The 26,628-nt window shown below is 42.1% G+C and overlaps 1 protein-coding gene across 1 annotated transcript; it reads right to left on the minus strand.

Annotated features, from left to right (window-relative positions):
- Positions 1-7,082: 7,082 nt before the first annotated feature.
- LOC119554548 lies at positions 7,083-8,251 on the minus strand. Its single transcript, XM_037865514.1, has 2 exons — positions 8,048-8,251; positions 7,083-7,852 (listed from the first exon to the last, which is right to left on the minus strand). The coding sequence occupies exons 1-2, from the start codon at positions 8,210-8,212 to the stop codon at positions 7,331-7,333; spliced, it is 687 nt and encodes a 228-aa protein (XP_037721442.1). The 5' UTR covers positions 8,213-8,251; the 3' UTR covers positions 7,083-7,330.
- Positions 8,252-26,628: the final 18,377 nt, after the last annotated feature.

The raw sequence follows: 26,628 nt of genomic DNA on the forward strand, positions 1-26,628 counted from the left end.
TTGTTGGTGTCGCCTTGCACGGAAATTAGTGAAATTGTATCGTCCTCGACGAGGCGGTCGCCCCGAGGTTGTAACTTAATTAAGTCCAAGTCGATCTGGGCGGGGCAGCAGCTGCCTTTTTGGGCTGGAGCCGAGCAATTGACACAGTGACACCAAAGACCACTGTCAACTATCCACCATCCTGCGGTCTATATCCTTGCATGCCCAGAATGTTTACATAACTCATCGTTTTCTGGTCTAGTAAGCTATGAATATTTTATGGTAAGGTTCGTCAGGGATCAGGAGTTATCGAACTTATTGTAATGGAATTTTCAGAAAATATCTTTTTTTTGTATATTTTATTATATTTTGTATATTGTAATATTTGATATTCCTAAAAAACTACCGGTAAACGAATTATCGAACCTATTTTAATATAATTATTAAAACATACATATTAAATAACAATAGCTCTTAGAGAGAAGAAAAAGTCTTGATGATCTTACCATTAAAAATTTTTTGATATCATAGTTAGTATTGTACTGTGAGGCTGTTTGCAAGAAAATAAATTTTTTTATAAATTTTATAATTCTACTTATCGTAATATTTGGTGTTCCTAACAAACTATAATCTTTATGTGAGATATTATCCTAGAGTATTAAAATAGCGACCTTACCCGCCGAAATTCTCCCTTCCCTGGTCGTTCATTTTTTGTGTACTACGATTTTTCGCCCTTTCATGTCAAGGCAGCATAATTTTCAGGCATTTAGCCCGGCCAACCCGGAAGCATTTGGCTTAAATGTCTGGTCATTTGTAAATAGTTCGTGTCCCGCAACCGCAGAAGCGACACTTGACGGAAATGGCCAAGAAATGAGCCTCCGTTTGCTAGACCGCATGAAAATGTCACGACTTTCACCTGGCGGGGGATTGGAATGGGGTGGGATTTCCCCTTCCCATTAGCCGAGGTGTGTTTTCGGTCCTGTTGACTTGGCCAGAAATTAGCACAACATTAAATAACACGATTTTGTCGCCGTGATAAGCGAGCCTCGCATATTTGTTTGCGTTGACCTGACCTGACATGAGTTATGATCTTGTAATAATTGGGATGGGGGCGCACCCCATGCATATTTTATGGAATACGCTTTAATGGGCTCAGCGGATGAGTTATGTCTTAGTTGGACTTGGCTTGGACTAATTAGGTTAACGCCATGTGGAGGGGTCTTGAGAGGGTGATAGTTTTTGGGTATATCCATCTTATCGAACCATTTATTATTATTACAACTATGTTTATAAAGTTTTAGCTCTATAGGGGCTTACTTTATTATTTGGAGTAATTTCGTTGTATGGTATATTAAATTACATATTGCAAACCAGTTTTTCCCTCATCTTCGACACAAGAGCACTGTGCATAAAAGTATTCCTCAATTAGCCAGACTCCCACTCATTTGGAGCTGGGGACCTGGGGAACTTAACTTATTTTCTGGTAAATGGCAGGCATTTGTTCCCACATCCAGGACAGTGGGACCGTCAGTCAGTCAGTCAGTCTGCAGCCTTTGGGAGGCCGAGGAGCTGCGGTCGTTCATTTCACGGGTTGGATCATCAATAACTCATGCCAGGCCAATTTGTATACTTTGGACAGTTTTTTGTGCGGCGTTCCCTTCTTGACTTTTGGCCAGCAGTGGAGCAATGAGCGCAGAACTGGAGAACTAGAGAATAGGCTCGCTCGGCGAGACTGAAGCCACATTTCAAAAACAGTTTCCAGGGCATAAATCACTGGAGTAGTGCTGGTCCAGTCCTAGGAGTCCAGGGAGTCGGAGGAGTCGATGCGGGAACTGTTCGATTTGCCAGCTTCGAAAGTTTTCCCATTCCCTGCGATGCTGTCTTCATTTCGATGGTTGCTTTTTTTGGCTGCTGCTCCCTGGGTTCTTTATCATAGGGTAAATTGATTTTTTGTTTTGGGCCAGGCCAAAAATAACGATAAATTGAGCAGATGTCACCGGGCGAGAAGAGAGGATTCGAAACTACCGAGCTGAGTTGAGTTATAGTTGGCTTTGATGTGTGGCTTTCAGTTACCTGAAGTTCGGAAGTTGGCCAGGTTCTCTGCGATTTGGCCGGCTTGGCATATCGTCGCCTAATTTGTGGAAAATTGAGATTTATGGCCGGCAGTCCGATTCGTCTAGGCCTTAAAGTTGCCTACCAAATTAAAGAAATCGAGTTGAGCTGCTAGCTCTCCCAGTTAATTATGATTAACGACCGCCTAATGACTGTTTTCGCCCTTCACTGGCGTATCAATGTCACACATCATCGGCAAATTTCGCAGCTCGTCGAAGTTGCAAATTTATTGAAATTTTCCGTAAAGCAGAAACCAATCAATACTCGATACTTTTCTCAGTAAATACATTTAAATCCTAACATATTGCTGCTTAAAAAAGGAGGACAAACATAACGACAATTTCACGCTACAAATGTTTCGATTAAAAATTTCCTTTTTTTTTGCCAATGTCGTTATGGGGTTGCCAATAAAGCAACCACACCCCCATCCTCGTCAATCCACCCCGCCCCGCTCATATGTGGAAAATGTAAGTACGGGGAAAAACAAAATACTACGGTGGATAGAGGATATGGAAGGGAATAAGGAATAAGGAACAGGGAATCCCCGGCAGCCACTCGCCGGACTCCATTTGATATTTGCTGAAGCACGACAATGAATAATAACTACACGGAATGCATATGCTGGCAAAAAAGGACGAACCCGGGGAAATTCTAGAAGGGTTGGGAAGGATTTTTCCCTATTTCTTGTGTTTGATATTTTTTAAAATCGCTTTCATATGATGCGGATTTAGAGGGTGGAAGAAGGAGAAGTTATTGGGGTTAGTATCGGATTTATTCTTAAATAAATCTTTGAGTAATTATTATTCTACCAATCTATTAAAAATTACCCTATAACATTAATAAATATTTTAAAAATGTAATCTTAAATCCCGATACAGATCTCAACTCTTATCAAAAACTACCTTTTAAAATCTCCCAAGTTCATCTCTTCCTTACAGCAATTACTTAAACCGACCTGCACAAAAATTGCAATAAAACTTTGCCAAATATTTCATATAAGAGACAAGGCTCTTTTACCTTTCCATGCCCTTTCGTGTTGCAGTTTCTGTATTTATTTGCCATTTGCCAGAGACTTGTTTCATATTTATCAACGTCTGTGGCAAATAATTTTATTAAATTTTTGCGCAAAACTTCAGCGATACAATGGGGGGTTTTATAGAAGGCATTTGGGGGACAGACAGACTGTGAACTGTTCGCGAAAAGTTGCTGTAGGTACAGTTTCGTCGGCTCTTCGAGGGCCAAGGACCAGGGGACAGCAAGGACGAGGACGGACACTGGAGCAGGGACAACTTTGCAACACTGGCGCAACACTATCTGAAGCGCATATTTTATTATTATCCTTTCGCACAAATAAATATACTTCTGCGCAAATTACAAAAGAGCGCAACTAACTGGTGACTTTAAGTTGGAAAGGCAACTATATCTATGACCGTTACCCCCTGCCCACCCAACCAGCCTTGCGACAAAAAAGTTTCGTCCAGATCTAATCAAAAATTCACTTAAAAAGTTTGCACTGCCAGTAGGAGAGGCTGAATGACTTCAAGTGCAACCTTGCTGTTGGCTTTGCTGGCATTGTTGCAGCTCCTTTGTTGCACTTTACAGGGCTGCAGGATGTCGGACGGCAGGACTTCCACGGCCGGCACTTAATGAAATCTTCCTGGGCCAGGTCCTTTTTGCGAAACACGGGTAGGATTGTAGTAAATAAAGGCGGATGGAGGAGTATGGGAACATCGTGTGAGGTGGGTGAACTCTAAGACATTTACATTACGTATAAGTATAATTTAAACGGTTATGATTTCCTATAATTCAGTCGTGGAACACCAACATCTGATATCAAATGCCGCATTCTATGTGACATTTTTCCTTAAACCTTTTAGTTTGGTATCTGTATTTATTTAAAATAAATGGTATTCAGTCAAGAAAGACTGAAAATCGGATATTTATTCAGAAATCTCTTACAAATGATATAAGTTGCCGAAAAACTACTTTGCCAAATACATTCCCCATCAAATACCAGTTCCAATAAGTGGACATTCGGCAACATCTCTCCCATCCTTCCCCCTCTGATACATTCCATTAAGCCCCTCTTTGATTGCCCCATTAAACACTCCTCGTTGGGTGAATGGAGCACTCAGCACAGCTTAAGTCAAATCCTCAACCACAACAACGACTCCACTTTGAATACAGTGAATCCAGAATCCGGATGCCTTCAATGCAAATTGCTCTGCACAATCAACGACAATCGACAACAATGCAACAGCAGCTTGAAAATCATTTAAAATCCTTTAAACTTCGCTGAGTGACACAAATGAAGTGTCAATTTTAATATCCCGATCCCGAATGCAGAAATAAACCAGCAAATTGAGCAGCCGGAGGAGGAGTCTGCCAATCTCCGGGGCACAACAAAAGCCCAACCGCTTCTTTTCATTTCTCGCACACTCCCTCGCTTTTCCCGATTTTCCTGCTTTTCCGGCACAAATTGCATAAAAAATTTCGCGCACTCTTAAAAAATTTTCAAGTGCAGTGCCAAAGTCACCGGACTGAAGGTGGTGGGGGTCTGTCTGGCTGGGATTTCCTTCATTTTAGTCCCTTTTCTGCTTTTAAATTTGCACAAAATTGCAAATAACTTGCAATCAAGGTGCAAGGAGTGCGGAAAAGTGAGAAGGAGGCTGGGGATCCCAGTAACTTTGGAGTCACAACAAAATGGCGAAGCCCAAGTCGAGTTTCATTTCGCTGGGAACGTCTGGGAATCAATTTAAGTTAACTCGAGTCTATTGTTTCAGCGCTGTTTGGTTCGCTTTAAGCCCTACTCTCCTCTAACACTCGGCAATCTCCTCCAGAGTCCTGAGCTTTTGTCGTCAACTGAGGAATTTTTATGAGCTGCCTTGCCGTCGTCCTTCTGTCCTTCGGCCTTCCGTCGCGCCAACTTTAGTCCCGACTCCCGCTTGTTAATATTTCACCTAGATTGATACTGCAAAAAACCAGGGAGCAGGGGGATATATATACACATAAGATATACATATAGAAGGGGAGCGGATCAGGGATCGGGACATCCCGCCAAGTGGCTTCGTCGTGGGCACAAAGCAGCTAGGAATTTCATTATATGCACCCCGGGCCAAAGGACAAAGACATGTTTTTAATAGTTTCGCATGTTTGTGCAGCAGGCTTTGTTTTTTTTTTTCGGGCTCCCTCCTCGTCGGAGGTCCTTGGCTTCCCCTTTCAGTTCCGATTGTGTGCAGAATGCGCAAAGTTTGGCCAGATTTTTGCCCCTGCATTTTGAATAGTTGCATTTTTGAGCAGTTCATGGTGCAGAGCATAAATTGTGAGCCAGCCAAGGGTTAATAGTAATAAGTGAGGGATTGTGGAGGTTGGAAACTATCCAGGGGAAGCTTAACAAGACAGACTTTCAGATGGTTGCAAAAAATATATATTACCTCTCTTTAATTAAAAAAAAAAAGGGAAGAGTATGGAAGACTGCTTAATACTAGAAGAACCATTAACACTAAAATTATTAATATTTTTTAGTAAGCAAAAAGCATATCATGTATTAACCTTCTAAGATAAGATTAACCATTATTTTTTCGCCTTACATTCTTAACAATTCCCCTCATTTCTACCCCAAAAGTAGGCAACAAAATTGTAAACCCTTTTTATTAAGAATTCTAACCAGCTTCGCATCGAAAATCTAACCATATATCGAATTCCGAGAGGCAGAACCTTATTTATGAACACAATTTGGGGGCGTAACTCAATCGAAATCGAAACCTTGTTGCACATCTATTAGAAGCAAATGTCAAAATTAATTGGAACACGTACGTTGGGGTTCACTTGTTGGCTCCGTTTAACCCTTCCACCGATGTGCCACATTAACTTTCGTTTTCATCTGGCTTTCCCCCGACTTATTTTCCTTTTCTTCCACTATGTTTTGTGGGCGTGGCAGGGCGTCTGGCAAATCTGCGGATACTTTTGCAGCGTCATCGCATGATTACGTCGATTTTGGGGCAGAGTAATCATCTGGTGCACGAACACACACCCCGATCTCAGTGCGAGCAACCCAGGATCCCATTACCCAGGCCGTAGCATTTGGAGCCAGAGGAGGGTCCGGACCGGACACAATTATCGGGGCCAAAAGGGCTTTCGATTTCACTTGGTTGGCTGCAAGTAAACAGCTTTGCAGCTCCTCGTTGCCAGTTGGCTTTGGGTGGCGCTCAAGTCAAGCATGCGACCACCGCAAGCGGCACGCAAACGCATCAAATCAACGAAAGTGCCCGGCCATCGATGCCTTCAGGACTCCAGGACTCCCAACTCCGGCTCATTTGACCACGGTTTGCACTTCATTGATTCGCCCAAGAACGGAGGCAATAGAAAGCCAAACGGCACAGGGGAAGAAATTTTTATTTTTAGAAAAATGTGGCTTAGGAACCTAAATACAATCCTATTTTGTCTTTAAAAAATATGTTTTTCTGTATTTCACCTAATTAAATGTATTGTATTACTTTTTTTATTTATTATTTTGTATGAACTAGTGATGGAAAAGTAACTTATGGAATTTGATCATTTTCTTAGTAAAATAAATATTTTTTCCCACAGTGCGCCAACAATGTTTCGATTTCGACTTAAAGCATTCTCCATTCGCTTTATTTTCCACCCACTTGGCTGGATTGGGTTTATGAAAATGAAAATTGCCCAGAAAATCGAGCAACCAACAAAATTCTTCTGCTCCAGCTTCGTTCATATTTTTCAGTATTTTCTTTTGGAATTTGGGGCTTCGTAATTGCACTTGTATGAGCTTATTGGGGCATATGCCCCCACTGCATTCTTTCCATCAGAGAAGTCCATAGAAATATAAACTATCCTCCCTGAAATGCGTTTGCATGATTTAATCGGAATACAAATCGCTTATCAGCCAAAAGAGAGGAATTGAAAATAGCTAAGAGAATGAAAAATAAAACTGACAAGCCAGAGGAAAATGATAAGAGAAGAAAAATAGCTTAGCTCCGGGTTGCATATAACATCTATTTTATTTAACATATACTTAACTATAATTACATTTTTAATTACCTCATTTTAATTTTTTGTTGAACGAAAAGATAGCACATGATTGTCGAATCATTTTTTAATGACCCCGAATAAAACAAATTGCGTTTGAAATAACAAAAAACAGACAACATTGATAAGAATTTGTACTGATAGTTACATATGGCGAAAATTTCAATAGTCACTAAGTAAATAACAAACGCTATGTGCAGATTTGAGATCCCATGCTGAGAGCCCAGAGCATAGTGATGAAGCCTAAAAGAACTGTTAAGGGAGTTCTATCACTGGATCCATTGCACTGATCCGGGGACTGTTTCTCCCACGCGATTTGGGAACCAACACCATATTTCTCGGCATACGTCTGGACAAAGTCAATCGTTTTCTGGTCTATCTCCCGCGCCCGAGTGAAGAGCTTGAAGAGGGGAACCGGCGAGATGCTTCCGTAGCCGCAGATAAAGGCGAAATTATCGTAATCCGTTAATACCAGCTTGTAGGTCACAGTGACCGTATCGAACTTAAGATTAAAGACACCGGACTGCGTCGCGTTGTCCCAGGGAAAGTCGACGGCTTCCTGGGTGAAGCTCCAGTCGTTGTTGACCGTGTTGATGAAGTTCAAATCCAGCGATAGGGTGTTGTTATCGATCTCTGCAGGAACCGAGACATTCAGACACTCCAGAACCTGCACGTTGGGCACTCGTCCAGCCTCAAACCAGTAGCCAGAGAGCTGAGAAAATGATGAGAAAGTTAGCGACACATTGTAAAAGTTATATTTAAATCAGTACCCCTAGCGTAAATTGTAATTCCCATAGGAAATTAATAAAAATATAAGGTGCAGTGCATTTGTCAAGACCTTATATTATTTATTCATGCTACTTAAGAGGTTCATCATTATGTTTTATTTTTAATGTCTTTAACTCACCCGTGTCAGGTTAAAGTGCATTCCTAAGCTCTCATTTCGGCAGTTAAACTTTTCGAGTTCTTTTGGAAAACTGGGCATCCTCAGGCGACCGGCAACGACCTCCAGTGGATTTCCACAGCAGCAGAGGACTACCAAAATAGTCGAGATATATGTTAGAGCCTGCATTTCGATCCGTTCGCGGTGCCAACCTCCAGACAACTAAACGTCGTGTCAATCCCTCGGAAGCTTTTGGTTCTCTAGTGACGTGCTTATCAGTGGGGCTGACTTATTAATGAATACATATGTGGTAAATAAGCAGTCTAGTTGCTATATGCGGTGACTCACTATCACTGATACGGATTCTATCTTATCGATACTTGCACGTGCTTTTTTTTATTGAGCTTTGAATCCTTTTCCTTAGAACTCCTTTGTTCATAAATGGTAGTTGCAGGCTTAAAGATAATTTTTATTTTATTTATTACTTTCCTTTCCTTTCCTTTTTGTAAGCGTTCTATTAGCCTGCCGATGATTTGTTTTTCTCATAAATAAAAAATGCACTTTTGAGTTTTGATATAAATAACCCAAGTTTTCCACCGGTGAAAAAACCCACCTAGTAGCTTGTGTAAACTGGCAAACCACAAAAAAAAATAATTAAGCCCATTAGAGCAACCAAAGAAGCTTGTCCATTGAGTCCATTGAATGCTTTTCCGAGTTGATCGGGGATCTATATTGATTTGTAATTCTCCTGGCTGACTTCGCGATCCCGAGGGAAGTGCTTTAAGATCGGGATAACCGTAAACTACATATATTCTTGATCAGGGTCAGTATGGCTTACAAATAGTAAGTCGTTTGATGAGGCAAAAAAGGAAAACGAAATCTTCCTTTGATAAAAAAATAATGTTACCAATAATGTTATTTCAGAAATTCACATTGCCGAAAATATATGGCAATGTCGCTTTGCGGACTTTGAAGTGAACTCAAAAGTTTGGCGAACTGCTTGTAAAAATCACATAAAATTCAATTGTCGCTTAAAGTGAAATTGCACAATGTTTGCGATGAAATGTTGACGCAGTAAAATATCGCTGCAGCCCCTTTCCTAGCAGAGTTGCAGTTGCACTTCCCCTGCACTTGCAACTCGTCCTGTTTTCCAGATCCTGGCACTGCTGAACTGACGAAGATAAAAACGCAATCAAACAACAACAAAAAGACAAAAATGGCAAACGGCATCTGTTTGTATTGGTGCCAGTGTGTGAGTGTGGGTAAATGCACTCGAGCACGCGCATCCAAGGAGTCCAAAATTATTCGGCAATACGGAAGTTCACAGTACCCTGGGTTGAGTAATCCTATTGATATAAGATATTTTAAAAATATCTATCTTCTGCAAATTTCACAGATCAAATTGATTGATTTATCCTCCACATAAAATGTTTATATTTTTATTTAATTCAGCTCCCAATTCCATTACAACCTCAATATATCGGGTTATAAAAATAGTATTTATTTAGCACCCATTTCCATGTGCGATAAGATACATAATATCGAACCCATTGCAATCAATCCGACATGTTTCTCCGAATCCTTTGGTCTAATCAGTTATGAAAAACTGTCCAATCATAATACAGAGCGTATAGCTGATAAGCCCTTAAGTCGAAAAGCAGGTGTGAATCATTGATAGTATGCTGAATGCTTCCGATGTCAAAATGCTCACCCTGATAAAACAGTTTTATGTAACTGATTAGTTGGCTTGATTGCGATATGATTATGAGTTCTACCAAATTTTCATAAGTATGAGAGAAGGCAAAGAGATAATTTTCCAAAAATCGTTAAGAGTTTTATTGTTTTATTGATCGATAAATTCTCTGATTAATATAGGATTAGTACAGATAACGCTTACAAGCTATAAACTATAAACTAACTATACTTCAAGATGTGCAATATATTACTTGAAGTACACTTTTCCAATCATAGATGTCTGCCGATAACGTTATCATGAAGTAAAACATTTATTTACAATAAGTGCTACCGATAATTGTGCATTATCTCTTGCTTGTTTCGATGAGATACTCCCCACACTCTATAGGGCAGTTGCAAATGGATAACTCTGCATCGACTTCACATCGATTGTCGCTGCAGCGCTGCCAAGTTAACTGTGTTAAAGAGTTGTCATTGTGTTGTTTGCACAGTTGTCGTTCGTGCGTGTCTGTGTGTATCTGGGTGGGTTGCCTTTTGTAACTGTAAAGATATTGCAGCTGCAACGTGTTGAAGTGGCGCCTCGGTAAAATTGTGTCAAACTGTGATTGCATTTTTGTGACTGACATTCAATTGCTGTGGTGTTTGGCTTTGACAACTCTCACAGTGTCCTTGTATCCCTCAACCACACAACCCCCCGACCCCTTGCTCCACCCGCCCACTTGGGCATGTGGGCGTGGTCCGATTTAGGCACTACCACATGTCAGTTTCAGTCGATGGTTAACATTTCCCCCGAGTGTTATGAGAATGTTTTTGTTCGAGATCACTTACTCTGTTGTTTCCATGGAGATGCAGCTCATAACCCCCGGTTAATTATCGTATATCAGAGGTGAGCTCCCCGCTAATCCCAGTGCAAATCCTAAAGCAACCACCCCAGATTGGCCAGAAATCCCAATAAAGACCCAAGAGTCGCGCAATTAACTGAGTGACCCGCTAAAAAACTCCCCAATGATGGAAACCCCTTACCCGGACCAGGAAAAACAAAACACCCAACCCAACCCATCCCATGCACCTTGCCCTTCTTGGATACTTGGGCTATGATTATTACTTATGATAATTCAACTTGACGGCGCAAAAAGAACTTGACACCACCACCGAGTGGAAAGGACGGCAAAACACTGTCAAGACAACACCGAAATGTTTGGAGGTTGGGAAACAACCCCTGAGGGGTGAAAATGTGGGCAAGTGGGTTTTATGTTCCGACGACTGCAATCGAGACTTCCGCTCCTTTGTGGCGACGATTCCCTGGGCGCACATGAAAAACTCCAACTAAAATGAAACTGTTGCGTATTTTGCATTCGGCCTGGGAGGAAGCTTCCTCCTCATCCTTTATTGTTTTCTGAGTTTTTCTGGTTTTCGGGGGTGCGAGTGCGTCGCATTTGCACCTTCAATTAATATACTGGCAGTCTGGGCCCGAGACCTCGGCCTCGTCCTCGACTTCGACTTCAACCCTCGTTCCCCTGACTTTTGCTCTTTTTGTGATTTATGAGGGTTCGCTGGCAAAACAAAATTAAGCCGCCGGACGAACGACATTTGGCGTCAGCATCTTAGCCGGGCTTTCCCATCCCGGCACCCCAGCTCTACCGCAGAGGTTTGAACTTTTAATTAAAAGTCACTTTTGATTTATAATTGCAAGCGTTTTCAAGCTTTGCATAAACAAAGGGCGAGAGCTAGTTGTCCAGAGTTGACAGCCATCAATGCGAAGGTGTGACCGAACAGAGTTGTCAGCCGTTTGAGATACGATCATTTCACACTACACTACTAGATTGTGATCTCTAGATAACCAGGATTTAGCCTCTTGGTAACTAAATACTTTGATTTACTGTCATGTTTGAAGACCATATAAAACATGGTTCTTTTTAAATTAGAATGAAATTAAAATTGAAAAAAATAATAAGGAAACTGTATTACGATTTTTAAAAATTATAAAAAAAAATACTATATAATACCACGCAGCTTTTTATGAAGAGAAACTACTTTGTTGTTATGTATAGTCTTTCTTTAGATATACAAATAAAACAAATTTTTTTAACTGTAAGCCAAGTTATGAAACTGGCGTTCTTCTGATGGCAGAGGTGGTTTGAGCATTGTAAGTTTGATTGTATCTTTAAAATCGGATTTGCATCTAATAGCAACCGTCAGCCCGCAAGTCCTTTCTATTTTTAGTGTCGTATAAGGAGCTCTGCCGAGTCGGCATTCCCCGCAAATAAATTCCGGGGATGCGTAAAACGGAAATCCACCACGCATATTGGTAACCCTGACAATCAAACGTTTGTTGCCATATTGTCGCAGACGCACGTGACGCCCAGAAGGAGATATATACATATGACTGGAGGGGTGATGGGTAAAGGGTGGAGGGGGCAAGTATTGCCCAGTGACGCGTGTCCTGTGCATAATCGGGATTTGCATGCATCAACTGGAACTGTAACGGCATTATGGCTCAAGAAAATACATCATCAAAAGAAGTCGGACCAGACTTGTCTGGACCATCTTCCTAGAGATACACTGGAAATAATAAGAGAATTTGTCTTTATATAAAAAATGAATATTCTGAACCCCCATATTAAGGAATATTATATTACTTGGAGCTATCGAAAACTTCATAAAATTAAATTCGAACTTAAGAAATGGAAGTAATATTTAATTTCCCTAGTGTAGCTCAAGGAATCGGGAATCCCTGGTAGCAACCACCTTTCTGAAGGATGCGTTGCAGGTCCTTTGATGCGTGAACTGTTTGCGGCAAATAAAGTGAGTCCTGGGGTGGGAATCCTGGTGGACTCATCCTCCGGTGACAGCCGGCAACCAACCTTGACAACCGAAAGTTGCATGCGCTGCACATTGCCCCTTAGCCAAACCCCAGCGCGTGTCCTTCTAATAAGCCTAATGCATGGGAAATGGGAAATATGGGGGAAGGGACTGGAGGTCACACCAGAGAGCTGACAATATTGGTAATATTTTAAAGTGGACCCGAGCACACGACCCAGACGCCGCTTGTTGTCATAAAGAGACCTTTAATTAAATTCATATTTGGACACACAACATTGCTGATTTATGATCGAGGGGGCAGGGCAGGGGAAAGAGGGAACGCGACGCGTGTCGTCAGACATTGAAAAACAATCATGGGAGTCATAATTGTTTATATTGCCCTGCATTAATCTAATTGGATTGCCAGGGAGTAAGACAAGAGGGTTTTTAATTTCAACCTAATGAAATTAAATTTGTAATACAAAATATGTAAAACAAATTCCTAATTTACTTGGATATATAGCTCATTAGTATACAAAAGCTCATCTCAACATGAATGCAGGGAATAATATAATATAATTTTCAAATTCAATCCATGTAATAGGGAAAATACAGAACAAATATTTCGTTTTCTTGCTAATAAAGCTTATAGATATCACATAACCCATAAAATGGACGCAGAGTTGAAAATCTTTATATTCGGATGAGCTACTCACCTTGAATTTCGAATAATAATACTATTTGCAGTCACCACTCGACTTGCCTTGGGAAATGCATCAGGTAACCTGCGCCTGACCCGCTGCCAGGACATGATTTCCACTAGAGCCATTTGAAAGGGCATCCCCGTCCTGTTCCGAACTGAAAGCATCTCCGGCTTGTGTTGTTCATATTTGCATAAGCGTCAGCCCCGAGCATATTGCGTCCTCCGTTTGATGTCAGCCCCCTGATCCTGTGACCCTGCAACCCTGCTCCTCCTCCTCCTCCTCCAGCTGCATCATGGTCATCATTACTCAACTCCTGGGCCCTGAGTAAATACTCGTAGCGGGCACTTTACGACCTGGCCCGGCTGATGGGCGTGGCCGGGCATAAGGTAATGCAGGGCGTTTGTCCGGAGACGGAGATGGCCGTAAACAGCAACTGCTCATGCTGCTGCTGCTCCTGCTGAAGCAGAACGTGCCGAGCATATTGAAATTTCTCACCGAAAACAGAAGAGGATGCATGCTGCATGCAGCAGAGTGGGGCACTGCTGAAATTTGAAAAATGGTCAAAAGTTGTTGCCTGTTTTTACCTGGTTGACGGGCCCTACGGCCCACTTACCCAGAGCTTTGCCATAGATATATCGGTGGATGCCAACATATGCCAAAGATCACGCAGCTGGCTTTAACCCAGTTCCAGATCCGGTTCTCCTCCCAGTGAGCACGTGAGTCCCGGCTAATCATTTGTCTTCCTCGACTGCATTTTCCCAGTACTAGTCGCGCTGCAGAGTCGGAAAACTGCAGCCGGGAGCCCAGTTTCCATTACGCACTGACAGCTGATTGCTAAGTTTATTATTGCTTTCGCTTGCGTTTCCGCTTCCGTTTCCGCTTTGCGTTCGCTTATGAACCGCCAAGGATTTGCGCAGCTCAACTATTTATCAAGTGTTGACCTTTGATGGCATTATGGAAGCTCGCAGCTTTTCCACCAACTTCTTTCTTAGTTTTCGTCTGCCATCATTTGTTTTTCACTGACACATTTCGAGGAACTTTAGTGAAATGAACTTTAGTTTTTCTAGGGCAAGAAAATGGGATGCGCAAATCAATTTGAAATTGGAACTGTCTTGTCCCTGCCGTTACCCAAAGTTAAATGATATATTTTCTTAGCAATTACCATATTAAATGCACTTTATTTGGAGTAAAATAATTTCCGTTTCGTAATCGCATTATGCCCTATCGGCATGGGACAAATTGACACATCCTTTGGCCAAAGTACTCGAAAACACAACAGCCGGGATGCCAGGATGCCAGACACAAAGGACTAAACTTGGAGTGGAACTGCGACTGTGACTGCAAGTTGCATGAAATTATGCTTTAATCTAATTAGCATAATTTGGCTGCCCTGATGGCGATGACGATGACTACGACTGCGATGATGATGGGTATGATGACTCTGTTTTTGTGGGGCTCCGAGGAGCCATGTGGCCGCAGTCCTCGTTGGCGACAACAATTGAAATTGAAACTGCATTATGCACAACAATGGCAGCAACAGCAGCAACAACTATTTGGCGAGCTTTTTTCGCATTTCATTATGGCATTTTTGGTTACACTTTGTTCCGGCGCGTCTGTTGTCGTTTTTATGCTCGTATTTGCATTTGCTTTGTTGCTGTTGTTAATGCCATTTTGATTATGATTATGAAATTTTGTTGGCTTCCCAGCCAGCTTCCTTCCGCCTCCAGACCCCGAGAGCCCTCCCCTTCTAACTCCTTTGCCATTGGCAGTCGCACTTCGGTTTACATGGCTCGTTGTCGGCGCACGCGGCGTATACGCAATGCCGCACTCGCCTGCAATCCAGCTCGTCACGGCTCCACAGCCGCCACTTAAATTTATATTTAAATTACATTTGTTTTTATATAAATACCCCGCCGTTTTGTGTGCATTTTCATTCGCATTCGCCGTTTCTGTCTGCCCAACAAATTTATATTTCATAATACCCACACCCCTTCCACGATTTGTGTGCTTTCACTTCTTCGCCGCGTCTGCTTACATTTGTGTTTCGCATTTCCATTTCGCTTTCCGAATTAATTCACCCAACTTTCTTTTGAGCATCGCAGTATGAACAGCATTTGCATGTAATTTTGGCAAATTTATTGTTGGTAAAATAATTTTGTTAATTATGAAGTAAGGGGATTCCTGATTTGTCAAAGGGAAAAAAGGGGCGATTTTTGATTTAATAGATTGGGGGTTTTAAATGGAAATGTTTTTCTCTTACTTGTGACTTAAATAAACTAGTAAAATTTTAAAATTGAAAGTAAATAAGTTAAGTAAAAATCTATATTTTATAATACAAAGTAAACTTGATTATCCTAGTGTTTCCCTTTCTCCTACTAAGCTGGCACCTTTTCCTTTTTCTTTTTTAAACAACATGCATAAGCATCATATTCGAGAGCTCTTGATTATTTCCCTTTGTCAATTTCCACGCAGGAAGATCGTATAAATTTGCTCTTGTCTGCATCTGGGTTCATAAAAGTAAGCTCCTCGTGGAGCCACCCATATAATTACACTTGCAGAAATTAACTGTAAAAAGGGCAAAGACAAAGTATCTCTCGACGGGGCGTTGAGAGGGGTGGTGGGCGATGGCTGATGGCGTCTGGTGACATTGACAGTTGGCGGAGTCGCTGATGTCGCTGATGTCCTTGCTGGGCCTCAGCCATATGCGCTCACGTATTGCACGTATCATAAAAAGGATAACAATATAATCAGCTTAATGAGTGGCTCTGGATGCCGCGGCTCCAGCTCCGCCTGCTCCTGCTGCTCCGCATCCTGTTCATGTTCCTGCGGATGCGACAGAGCTTTACTTTTACTTTTTTTTATGCACTGCTTTGTTTTTTCCTTCGCAACGGGTGGTGTTTTAAAGGGGGGTAGTGGGGATGAAAGGGGTCCTTGCCGCCGGCTGTGCGTTGTCGTTCGCCGCTGTTAAGCTTTGTGTAAGCAATGTACTTTGTCTGCCACCCCCTTTCCCCCACCCATCCCATTCGGCATTGATTTACACACAGGGGCGTGGATAAGGGGGGGCCGGCAGGGGATCGGCGAAGTTTAAAACAAGCAAACGGAAACGGAAGTGGGCTGCACGTGATGCTCGTTGAGGTGCCCAAGAGGAAGTCGAGACTCGTCCTGCTCCTTGTTGCTCTATCACAAACTTGAAACCCCCCCCCCCCCCCTGTAACCCCCCTCGTACGTGTGTGTGTGAGCAACGCACAGCTGCTTTTTATTACACTTTCAATATGGGGTAACAGGATATGCGGCATCTTGGCCTTGCAGCTTGTTTGTTTCCACTGTAAATTGGTTAAAAGTTAATCCGCAAATTTATGACATGCCAACAGCCATTTTGGCTGTCTAGGCCGTGCGTGAGCTGGCTTTTCCTCGTGCTCGCTTTTCCCCTCCATAATGGCTTTTCCTCGCCTTTCCTCGCGAAACGTGTCTGACTAGCTGCCGGCTAAATGGATAATGGCAATTGCACTTTGAACTTGTAATTAATTGTGGCTCTCATTCGGGAAGGAACATTTACATTTTATTAAAAGAAAACGTTTATCTAAGCCATCAGTCAAAGAAATGTGGGATGGGAATGCCAAGTGGCAATTGGTATGGCAATTCAAAAGGAAAAATCATATCGGATTTTAATAACAGTTTTACGAAAATGTAGAGTTAGATAATATTTATTTAAAATATTTTTATTTTAATGAGCAGTTTTGCATTTTAAACATTTATGCATTATTTTACATAGCGGCTTATTATTTCTTACAATGATTTCAACCTATAGATTTTTTCCATGACTTAACATTTAAAGGTAATCTCTTCAGACCTAATACGATTTTGGTTTTCTTCTACTGAAATTTTTCAGATTTCAAGGCAATTTAAAGCTCTTTCCGTATGTAATCCTGGTTACCAGCTTATAGCCACTTTGTGCTCTCAAGTCCAGTAAAACCCTCCCCACCTGCCAATCCTCCACAATCACTCTCTCCTTCTGACTGCCAATCCCCACCGGTGGTCTCAATAATAATGTTGATTTTCTTGGCCTGATTGGCAAACGGTTAATGAGCATTGAGCTCGTTTCGGAATATGCAAAATATGATTTAATTATGGTGGCAGCCCGAGGGTGGCAGTGTTCTGCGGGGCGTGGCAATGCACAGGGGAAATGCCACGAAAGGCCAAATTAGGCAACCATTGTTGGGCAATTCTCGAGCAGTGGCAGGATGCTTGAATGTGAATCCTTTAAAAAAACATACAGAGGTGGGAGAAAGGGCCTTAAAACTGCGCCGCCATTTAGGGGTGGCGAACCACCCCGGATATCCAAGGAACCACCGAATCCACCCTCGGTGTCAGTCAGTCAGTCACTTGTTCGCGCTGTCACGGTGAATCCTCCAAGGATTTAACCCAATTTATGAAAATTCGTTTTCGCTCTTTTTTGTGTGTTGTGCTGTGTGTGTGTGCCGCCGTGGCAAAGCAAAATATTTGATTTTGTTTTGCACTTCATTTTTCAGCTGGCAGGAGTGGAGAAAAAAGCCACCAGCCGCCAGCCGCCAGGACGTGGAGTGTCAAGGATAACGTTGGCAATCTGATGGGCAGCCCATCAGCTACACCTCCAGCATCGTCATTGTGACAGGTTCACGTTGGCGTTACATTATTTTTGTCGCATCCTCGCCAGCAACAGGCTCACTCCGCTCATCCCCGCCAGCCTGTCACCTTAACCAGCTTAATGAACAACTCATTAATCATGCACATTTCGCATTCATAAACTTGCCGCGACAAATCAATCCATCAATCAATCAATCGGGCCCACTTGGTCGCCCGACTTTCACCTCAGACATCGCATTGCTTTTGTCACAACACTCTCGTTTCTGCGGAGAAAGAGCCTTTAAAATGTTATATGCCGCATGATTGATGCGGTTGGAGGGGTTAGGATGCGGGTTCAAGCTGGTTCTAATTCCGTTCAGGATCGGGCTAAATCCGGAGTGGATCCGGGGACTTACGTCTAATGAGTGGAAGGCTGCAAAGATTGATGGACTTGTTTGCCGGGTATTACGGAATCGAAAGCTGATTGGGAAAGTGCCACGTTGAATTGGGTTTTCCTGCTCTTTAAGCGATACGCCCCGACAAACCTCTAACTAAATCCCAGCCAACCGCACTTCAGCATCTCCCTTTTCCGGAAGCATCAGCTATATCAGCAGAAAAACGGAATGCAAAATGCAGAAAGCCCTGGAATAGATACAGATATACCGACGCTCTGGCAGATACTTTATTGCAGTTTCAGCAGCAGCAGCTCCTGCTTTGTCCTCCTGCTGTTATCGCAGCTTTTCAAATGACATTTAAATATTTCCCACAAAGCCACAAGCTGTCGGGGAATATGGAATAGTGGGAATATAACCAAGGATGCTCCTGCCACAAGGAGCTGCAAAAGATGCTGTCTGTCTATGTGTCCTTCTGCCCGCCTGACAGCGCACAAAGCTCAAATTAGTGGCGGCCTCGCCCTCGGCATTTCTCCCCTTTCGACGTCATCAAAAAATCCATTCTGGTGTTATCAAAAGATGGCTGAAAAAGAATATTATATCTATGGCTCTTTTAGTGTGACAGTGACATCAAAGTGCCTCATTTTTTCTGCTTAATGGATGGAAATTGCTTAATTACTTGTAAACATGAATTGCCAACACCTCCCAGTCCGAAAACGGGGCACTCCTTGTCGACCAACCGACCCACCGACCTAATTCAATGCTATTAACGCCTTGACGCCCGCCAAAATTGAATATCAACCGCCTGCGCCCAGGACACTCTTAATTTAATTAGAAGCCCGACGCACTCCGAGCTCTATGTAAATTTTGTCAACTTTTAAAGTGAGAACTTCAAACGAATTTCCCCAGGATCGGTCGGGGGCATACATCATTTGCATTCTCTGTGTTATTTTTGGGTGGGGGTCCAAGGAAGATGTTATTTTTACACGCTGACGGGAGTCAGGGGTTGAAAGTTACGGAAATATAAGATTTAGGTCGAAAGAAAGCTGATAAAAGGTAATCGAATTAAGAAGTGATGGGGCTTCCTGGAAAATTGAAACTTTTGGTTTATACTCGTAGAATCAAAGCAATTGTGCTTTATCAAGTGCACAGGTATTAGAAGAACCAAAAAATTATATGAATAAAATGGAACATGAGTAAGTATAACATCTATAAGTAATAACATGGTGAATTATTTCTATAGTTTTCTATTACTCCAATGCCCGAGCTATATTCCATGGAAAATCCAATGTCCCAGTGATCAAATTCCACCAATTCCAAAGTCTGCAATAGAAAATCGCCATAAAAACCCATTCTCCGCGGGTCATTGCCTGCATTGCGTTATTTATACTTTAGATAATCACTTTTTTATTTAATTTGAAGTCGTCTGTTTTCGGTTTTTAATGACACTGACGTGTCCATGCGACAAATAAAAAACACAGCCTCGAGCGATGTCCTTTGGCATTGAGTCAACTCCTGGCCAGGCTGTCCACTTCAGGGCCAAGCTGTCTAGCCATTGGATGAATGTCATCGTATTGATTTCAGACTCGGTTTTCTTTTTTGCTTTTCAGCATTCATTTGAGGGCTTTAAATTACTTTTCCAACTGTCGGAGGAAAGTAGGAGAAAATGCAGATAAATAAAATACTGCTGATATTGCTATAAATTGTGTTGTTAATACAAAACAATTTTTAGATTAATTTAGAACATACGACCAATACAAATTGGTTTTATTAGTTGTTTTTTATAACTTATTATAGTTTATTGTTAATATTGATTTTATTCGAATGAGATGAGTTTTTTGGCAAGAATTTTGACGAAGTACCTCTGCCTTTTTAGCTGTGTAATAGGAGGAGAGCCCGTGGCCAAGCCTGTAATAACTGCACTCTGAATCTGTTTATGATTGACGTTTCGTGGCAGTTGTGTCTGGAGTCTAGACTACAGATAGAAACTTAACTTGGCAATTAAAATTGCCTGGCGAGTGGATAGTGCTCCCGCGAGGCAATAATTATGCTGTAAGTTAGCTTCTCCTTCAAAGGCACGATAGTTGCAGGACCTTCTCATATACGAGTATTGTAGGGGCTGTTTTCTTTATCGCACTGTTAAGTGTTGGCACGCTTTAAAGTGACATCCGCCCATCTGGGGCCCAAAACACCATCCACCACCCATTGGGGGGCGGCCATAAAGCTCCCGGCAATATGTTGGCAGCCTGGCTCGAAGGCACTTTTGCTTTATGCCCGCCCGAATAAAACTTTAGTGCACGAATGACTGAAACGCCAAGGACTCGACTGGCTCACTCGCACTTGACTCGAAACTAAAATCTAATAACACTTTTAGCACAAAATACATGTTAATGTGACCCCAAGGACTAGCCGCAGAGCCACATAAAACCGAATGCAAAGTCACGCATCCAACTTCTAGGAGCAAAAGTGGATGTGGATGTGGATGTAAATGTTGGATGGGATGGTAGTTCCAGGTCCAGGTCAGAGAGGCTTTCATATTTTGTGCCGTGCAGAGGGGCCCATAAAACCGGGCTTGGGCTGCCAACCTGTGCCAAGTTTATGCGGCAATATTAGCAGTAGTAAAAGTTGAGTTTTTAGCCAAAGTCCAGAAATGCCTCGTCCCGCCCTGGTTTATTAGATGGCCGAGCTATCGTAAACTTTTCCCACCACTACCATGGGGTATTAAAGTGAAAATGCCGCAAGAGAAACATGTAGCCAAGGCAAAAAACTTTTAGATCCCAAAAAACGCAGAACTTTCCTTTTATTTTGGGGGAGGCGGGGTATAAATATATTCCTTATATTTTGTTTAATATGCGGCCGCATTGAAAACTTTGTTGGCCGGCTGCAAAAGTTTCTGTGCTCGAAGTGAATCCCGGAAAACAAGGCGAAGGTTGTAATTGTTGTTGAGGCAAGGTATTTGTAAGAGGAATTTCTGTTTATAGAGAAGGAATCAAGATACGAAAAAATACATCATTGATGAAGTGGAATTGAGCATCATTTTTGGGCCATCCTACAAGGAACTCAACGCATTTTCGGAGACTCCCCTTTAGTAAGGAAATTTAAACAGCAAACGTATTGCAAATTGGCGATATGCAAATGTGGACAGCGCTTCATTATCACAAGTGCCGAACCGCAATACTTCAGAGTTGGAATACACACGGATATGCGGATGTGCGGATCTGCGGATGTTCCGGCCATATTCATATCCTTTCTGGCCTCTGATATGCGGCCGTTTGACGGTCAGAAGCGGCACTTCCGCCATCGACCATCCACATTTTTATGTTAATTAATTCGGCCATTAAGGGTTGTCATACTTCAGGAGTCGCCGAGTTCAGCTGGTTAAATCGCAGCACCGACTCCGCGCAATTAGCAAACCGAAATGATCTTAATGATGGGTAATTGGAAACCAACTCGCTGATTATAGACTTCACCCCCAGGTGGCGAAAACAAACAAGCCAAGTATCACTTTGGAAGCTTGGCAAAGAAAGGCGAAATCAGGTGAAACAGATACGAATCCAGAATCCAGCATCCAGATACACTTGCAGCTGGCAAGGACGCCCCAGCACGTGTAAGTATGCTCCGATTGCCCACTGACATTCCATACCAGTCTCGGTTTCGGTTTCGTATTCGGAATCGGTATCATCAGTATCATCGCCGTCGTTTTCGTCATCACCTGGCAACCGACCATCTAATGAGACATCAAAGCAAGGGCAACCTTCGATTTGATTTGTTTCTGGTTTCGGCTGCCGGGTTCTGGTTCTGGTTTTTAGGGGTTGGGGATGAGGAGAGTATCTGGCAGATACGTGTTCGCCTCAGATGTACGTGTTGCGGATTAAATGAGCCGCAAAATTCGGTTACATTCGCCTCGAATCAATAACACGGAGAAAGTTTCCACCTTTAAGAGCTCCAATGGGGTGAAATGGTTTTAAAGACAGAGGGCTTGCTGTGGGTTTTCCTTGAAAAATATCCTAAGAGCTTTAATTAGTGGGTTACACCAAATAATGGGGTAGTTTTAATAGCTTAATGGTTAGAATAAAACTATTTATAAGTCATTTTGTATAGTTTATCTTACAGTTTCAGCATTTAAATTATATTTTCCACCAAAGATTTTATCCTTTATGTGGACCATTAAAGGCTGTCAGCCAGTGGCGGTAACTTATGGCCTTGTTTAATGTGCAACAAATGAAGCAACAAGCCAGAATCAGACCCAGGATCCAGCCGTCCTGGCTCAGAACATTCGCAGTTGGCAGTGGGAAATGCGAATGCATTTATTTATTTTAATTCCGCCACAACACTTCCGCTGTGCAATCAATGCAGGCGCAGGCACAATGAGACATATAACCATATGCATACACGTAAATACATATCCATTTATGGAGCCAGCTCTTCATATGTGTGTATTTATGCATGTCCTGCGTCCTGTGTCCAGTGTCCTGTGTCCAGAGTCCTGTGTCCTGGGCCAAGGCAATCGCTGATCACTTTTCGCACACAAAGGCACAAAAACAATAAATGCAAATGACGATGACGTCGAGGAAGTGGGCATGGTGATAATGATGAAGCCGCGACAGTGCGGATAATAATCATTATAAGGATGGCGATGATGATGATGGTGATGATGGCCAGAACCAGACGTCGACTCGCCCACCAGACGCCATTATTGCCCCTGGGGCCACGCCCCGCTTTTGGCCACGAAACAAAAAGGGGGCAGACACGGCAGACACGAAATGCATTAAAAATTCACAATTTTCAGATTATTTTTAACGATTTTAAATACACATAAAAGTGGCCCTGATGCTCGTGTCGCGGTCTGCCAAATGGATCACAAACGTAGAGTCTGGTTTGGGGTTTTCGGATTTCAGATGCTGGGCTCTGAATTCTGCATTCTGGCCACCAAGCGGAAGTTGCAACGGCAGCAGCGGGCGGAAGTTGAACTGCACAAGTGGATGTTGCAGATACTAAGCCGACGGTTTGGGGTTATTCAACCGTTGAAATCAGAAATCAGCGAGAAATGCAAGCAATCGCAATTAAATATGCCGACTTTTGGGCACTCGGAATTAATTCAGAATGATGAATAATTGGTAAATGGAGGAGTCATTTGTGAAATGAATATAATCCTAGATAACCATGAAGTATCAATTTTGTACTTTAATTACTGAAAAGAGGAAGTTCTATAAATTTGAATGAATTAAAAGTTTTAATTATTTTAGAATAAAATCGCTTTACCCAAATTAACGAAACACCTTTTCCAATCCCCAGTTTACGGGGCATTTTCAATTCAAATCCCCAAACAATGCTAACATTCAGCATTTAGCCATTTGATTTAATTAATTTCAATTTTAAATCAGCGAAAATTCCCAATGAAAGCCAGTTGAGAACTCTCTAGAAATCCCAATTTGGGGAATATCCGGCCAAAAGTTCAACTCCTTGAGGAGTTGCGCGATTCGCATTCAGCCAGGCCATGGCGAATTTTCCTCGGGCTAAGAAAAGCTGATTGCCTGGGTTTTCATTTGTAATTGTTGTTGTTTCTCCTTCTATTATAATAGTTGTTGTTGCGGTTGTTATTATGCGCTGCACTTTAATTACACACTTGTGGTCATTTAAAATTATTTCACTGTAGTTGCTCAGCGGCAGCTGGGCCAAAATCCATGTCCCCCTATTTCACAGCCAAGAAAAGGCCACCCCATTTTCTTTTGCTCATTTTCCCAGCTTATCTGCGGAATGAATACAAAATAAAACCCAAGGAAATGAAAAGGAAAATGAAAATGGCAAAGTTAACACTTGTTAAACTTTCAACGAGATCGTACTTCTTCTTCTTCGCTGCTGTTGCTATTGTTGTTCAGATTTTTTTTCCTTGTAAATTATACGAGGGAGTGAAAGCTGCAACAAAGTGGCCAAGTGCCCGGGCGAATAATTAGCCAAATAACCGTGGGGCATAAGTTCAAGTGCAACAAAGTTTTGCGCTCCTAAAGCAACGTTAACAAAGTTGCCACCAAGTGATGGCCAAATCTGGAGGAACTACTACACTGTCTGGTATTCAAAAACAACTGAAAACTAGTTCACAATGTTGTCGGACTGAAATGCAATACCCAACATGTTGCCAAAGTCGCATCTTGGCCCGTTTTGACCCGTTTTGGCCAACATGTTGCCAGGCCAATTGACAGCTATTGCAAAGGCGCTTGGCATGCATCGCATGTCGTTGGCGCGAGACTTCCCAAACCCATAAATTGTTTATAGCTCGGATGGATCAGGTGGGCTGCGGGGACCGGATCGGGCATATATATCCAGTATATCTGCCACTTAACACTCGACTGTTCAGGCAGCTGAAGTTTTTGCCCAGTTTTGTTGCGTTGGCGTTGATGTTTTGCCGACTTCGCAGCCGGTTGACAAATGTGCCAGCCACATGCGCCGCTTAACTAAACTAAAAGTGTCTGCCCGAGCGGCTGGGATTAATTCTGGATAATGGTGGAGGGGAGGAAATGGGGCTTTAACTATCAAGTTTCTACCTACTTCGATGCCGACCAATCAATGCGGAATACGTGAGAAGTAAATTCATAACAAATTGCGGTGTCTAAGTTGCAGATAGGAGAGAACGGATGGTAAAGTATCTTAAGAGAAAGGTTAGATAAAGGGATGTATCTTAGCTTTCTTCTTACATCTAAACCTTTCTAATATTCGATAAAAACAAAAGAAACGAACACATTTTTGATTTTTTCGTATTTCTAAAGGTTTTAAAAATGAGACTGCACTTTAAAATTTCCCTACTTGGGTAATTTAATCCCGATTTACTCGTGGGATACCTCCATGAGTTTGTGTTTGAATTCTGTAATATTCTACACCCAAATATTTATTTTAAAAGGTGGTCAAAATTTTGACTCATTTTCATGTTCGATTTTTCCCTATTTCCAAGGGCTTTCAGTATCGGAACCCAAAAATGCACTTCTAATTTTCATAACTTGGGTAATTTTATCCCGATTCAGAAATGGGATACCTCTATGAGTTTGTGTTTGAATTCTGTAATATTCTATATCCAAATATTTATTTTAAAAGGTGGTTAAAATTTTGACTCATTTTCATGTTCGATTTTTCCCTATTTCCAAGGGCTTTCAGTATCGGAACCCAAAAATGCACTTCTAATTTTCATAACCTGGGTAATTTTATCCCGACTTAGACGATACCTCTATAAGTTTGTGTTTGAATTCTCTAATATTCTACATCCAAATATTTCTTGAAAACGAGAGTCCAAATTTAGACCCATTTTCATGTATAAATTTTGTCATACTTTCCAATGACCTTCAGAATGGGAGTCCAAAACTGCACTTTATAGTTTCATAACTTATTTAATTTTGACTTATTTTTATTTATTTTTAATAGGGTATCTTAAACTTCGAATCTAAAAAATATACTTTCCTTTGTGTCTCTCATTTGTTCCGTTCAACTGATTTATTAAATGGTTCTGTTGAATGCGATGGCGAGGGACTTTGAAATCAACGACAGTCCCTTCGATTATAAAATAGCAGTTAGGGACTGATTAGCGAATAGATGGATTGAAATGGTTAACGGATATTGAATAAACCACTCATGCCCGCCAACCGCAACAACTGACTGGAGTCCCTCTGCTGCCTTAACAGATACTAATGCAGATACCGCAGAAGTCGCCACAAAACGATGCCATTCCCCCCCGAAATCCCCTTTTCAGAACCTTTTCAGAAAACCACAAGCGTCCACAGCTGCTATGGAATGGCCCAAGGCGAAGTGCCAACGTGCGAGGGACTCGCGACTGTCAAATTAAATTAATAAACACAACAATTGGCAGAGGCGAAACGGAGTCCTGCGAGTCCTGTGAATCGTGCGAGTCCTGGCCAACTGTCCACTCCCACATTTTCGAGGGGAGCAACGGCAATTGTAAATGAAATTTTATCAAATTGGGTTTCGGGCAACGGCACTGCGGCAAAGACTCAACTTTTGGCATGCCCTCGGCTATAACGATCCCCGCCCGTCACCCTTTTGAACACCCCTCGCCTGTCTCTGGCCAGAGCATTTTGTATTAATTACAACATAGCCAGCGGTATTGGCTACAGCTCAAAAAAGTTGCAACATAATTGATTTCATTTCATTTTTATTCGCGCTTTCTCCGCCGGCCAGCGAAAGCTTTACGGTCATGGCGTGTGCGGTAACGAACCTACACCCCCTAGAAACACCCAGAAACCCACGACTTTTCTACCAATTCCTGCTTTAAAGTGCAAATAAATTGATTGAATTATTGGCTGGACGAGAAGATGCATCCTGGGTGCAGAAATTTACTTTTTAATTCACTCAGAAAGCCGAGCAAAAAAGAAAAACAATTGGTGCGGCTTAGTAGGATTTTTCTGTC

Source organism: Drosophila subpulchrella, chromosome 3R, assembly GCF_014743375.2.
Source record: "Drosophila subpulchrella strain 33 F10 #4 breed RU33 chromosome 3R, RU_Dsub_v1.1 Primary Assembly, whole genome shotgun sequence".
NCBI classification, from domain to species: Eukaryota; Metazoa; Arthropoda; class Insecta; order Diptera; family Drosophilidae; genus Drosophila; species Drosophila subpulchrella.

Coding starts and splice junctions, on each gene's coding strand:
- LOC119554548 (XM_037865514.1), bottom strand. CDS start 8,212: ATGCAGGCTCTAACATATATCTCGACTATTTTGGTAGTCCTCTGCTGC. Junction 7,853..8,047: donor TGCACTTTAACCTGACACGG/GTGAGTTAAAGA, acceptor TCATTTTCTCAG/CTCTCTGGCTACTGGTTTGA.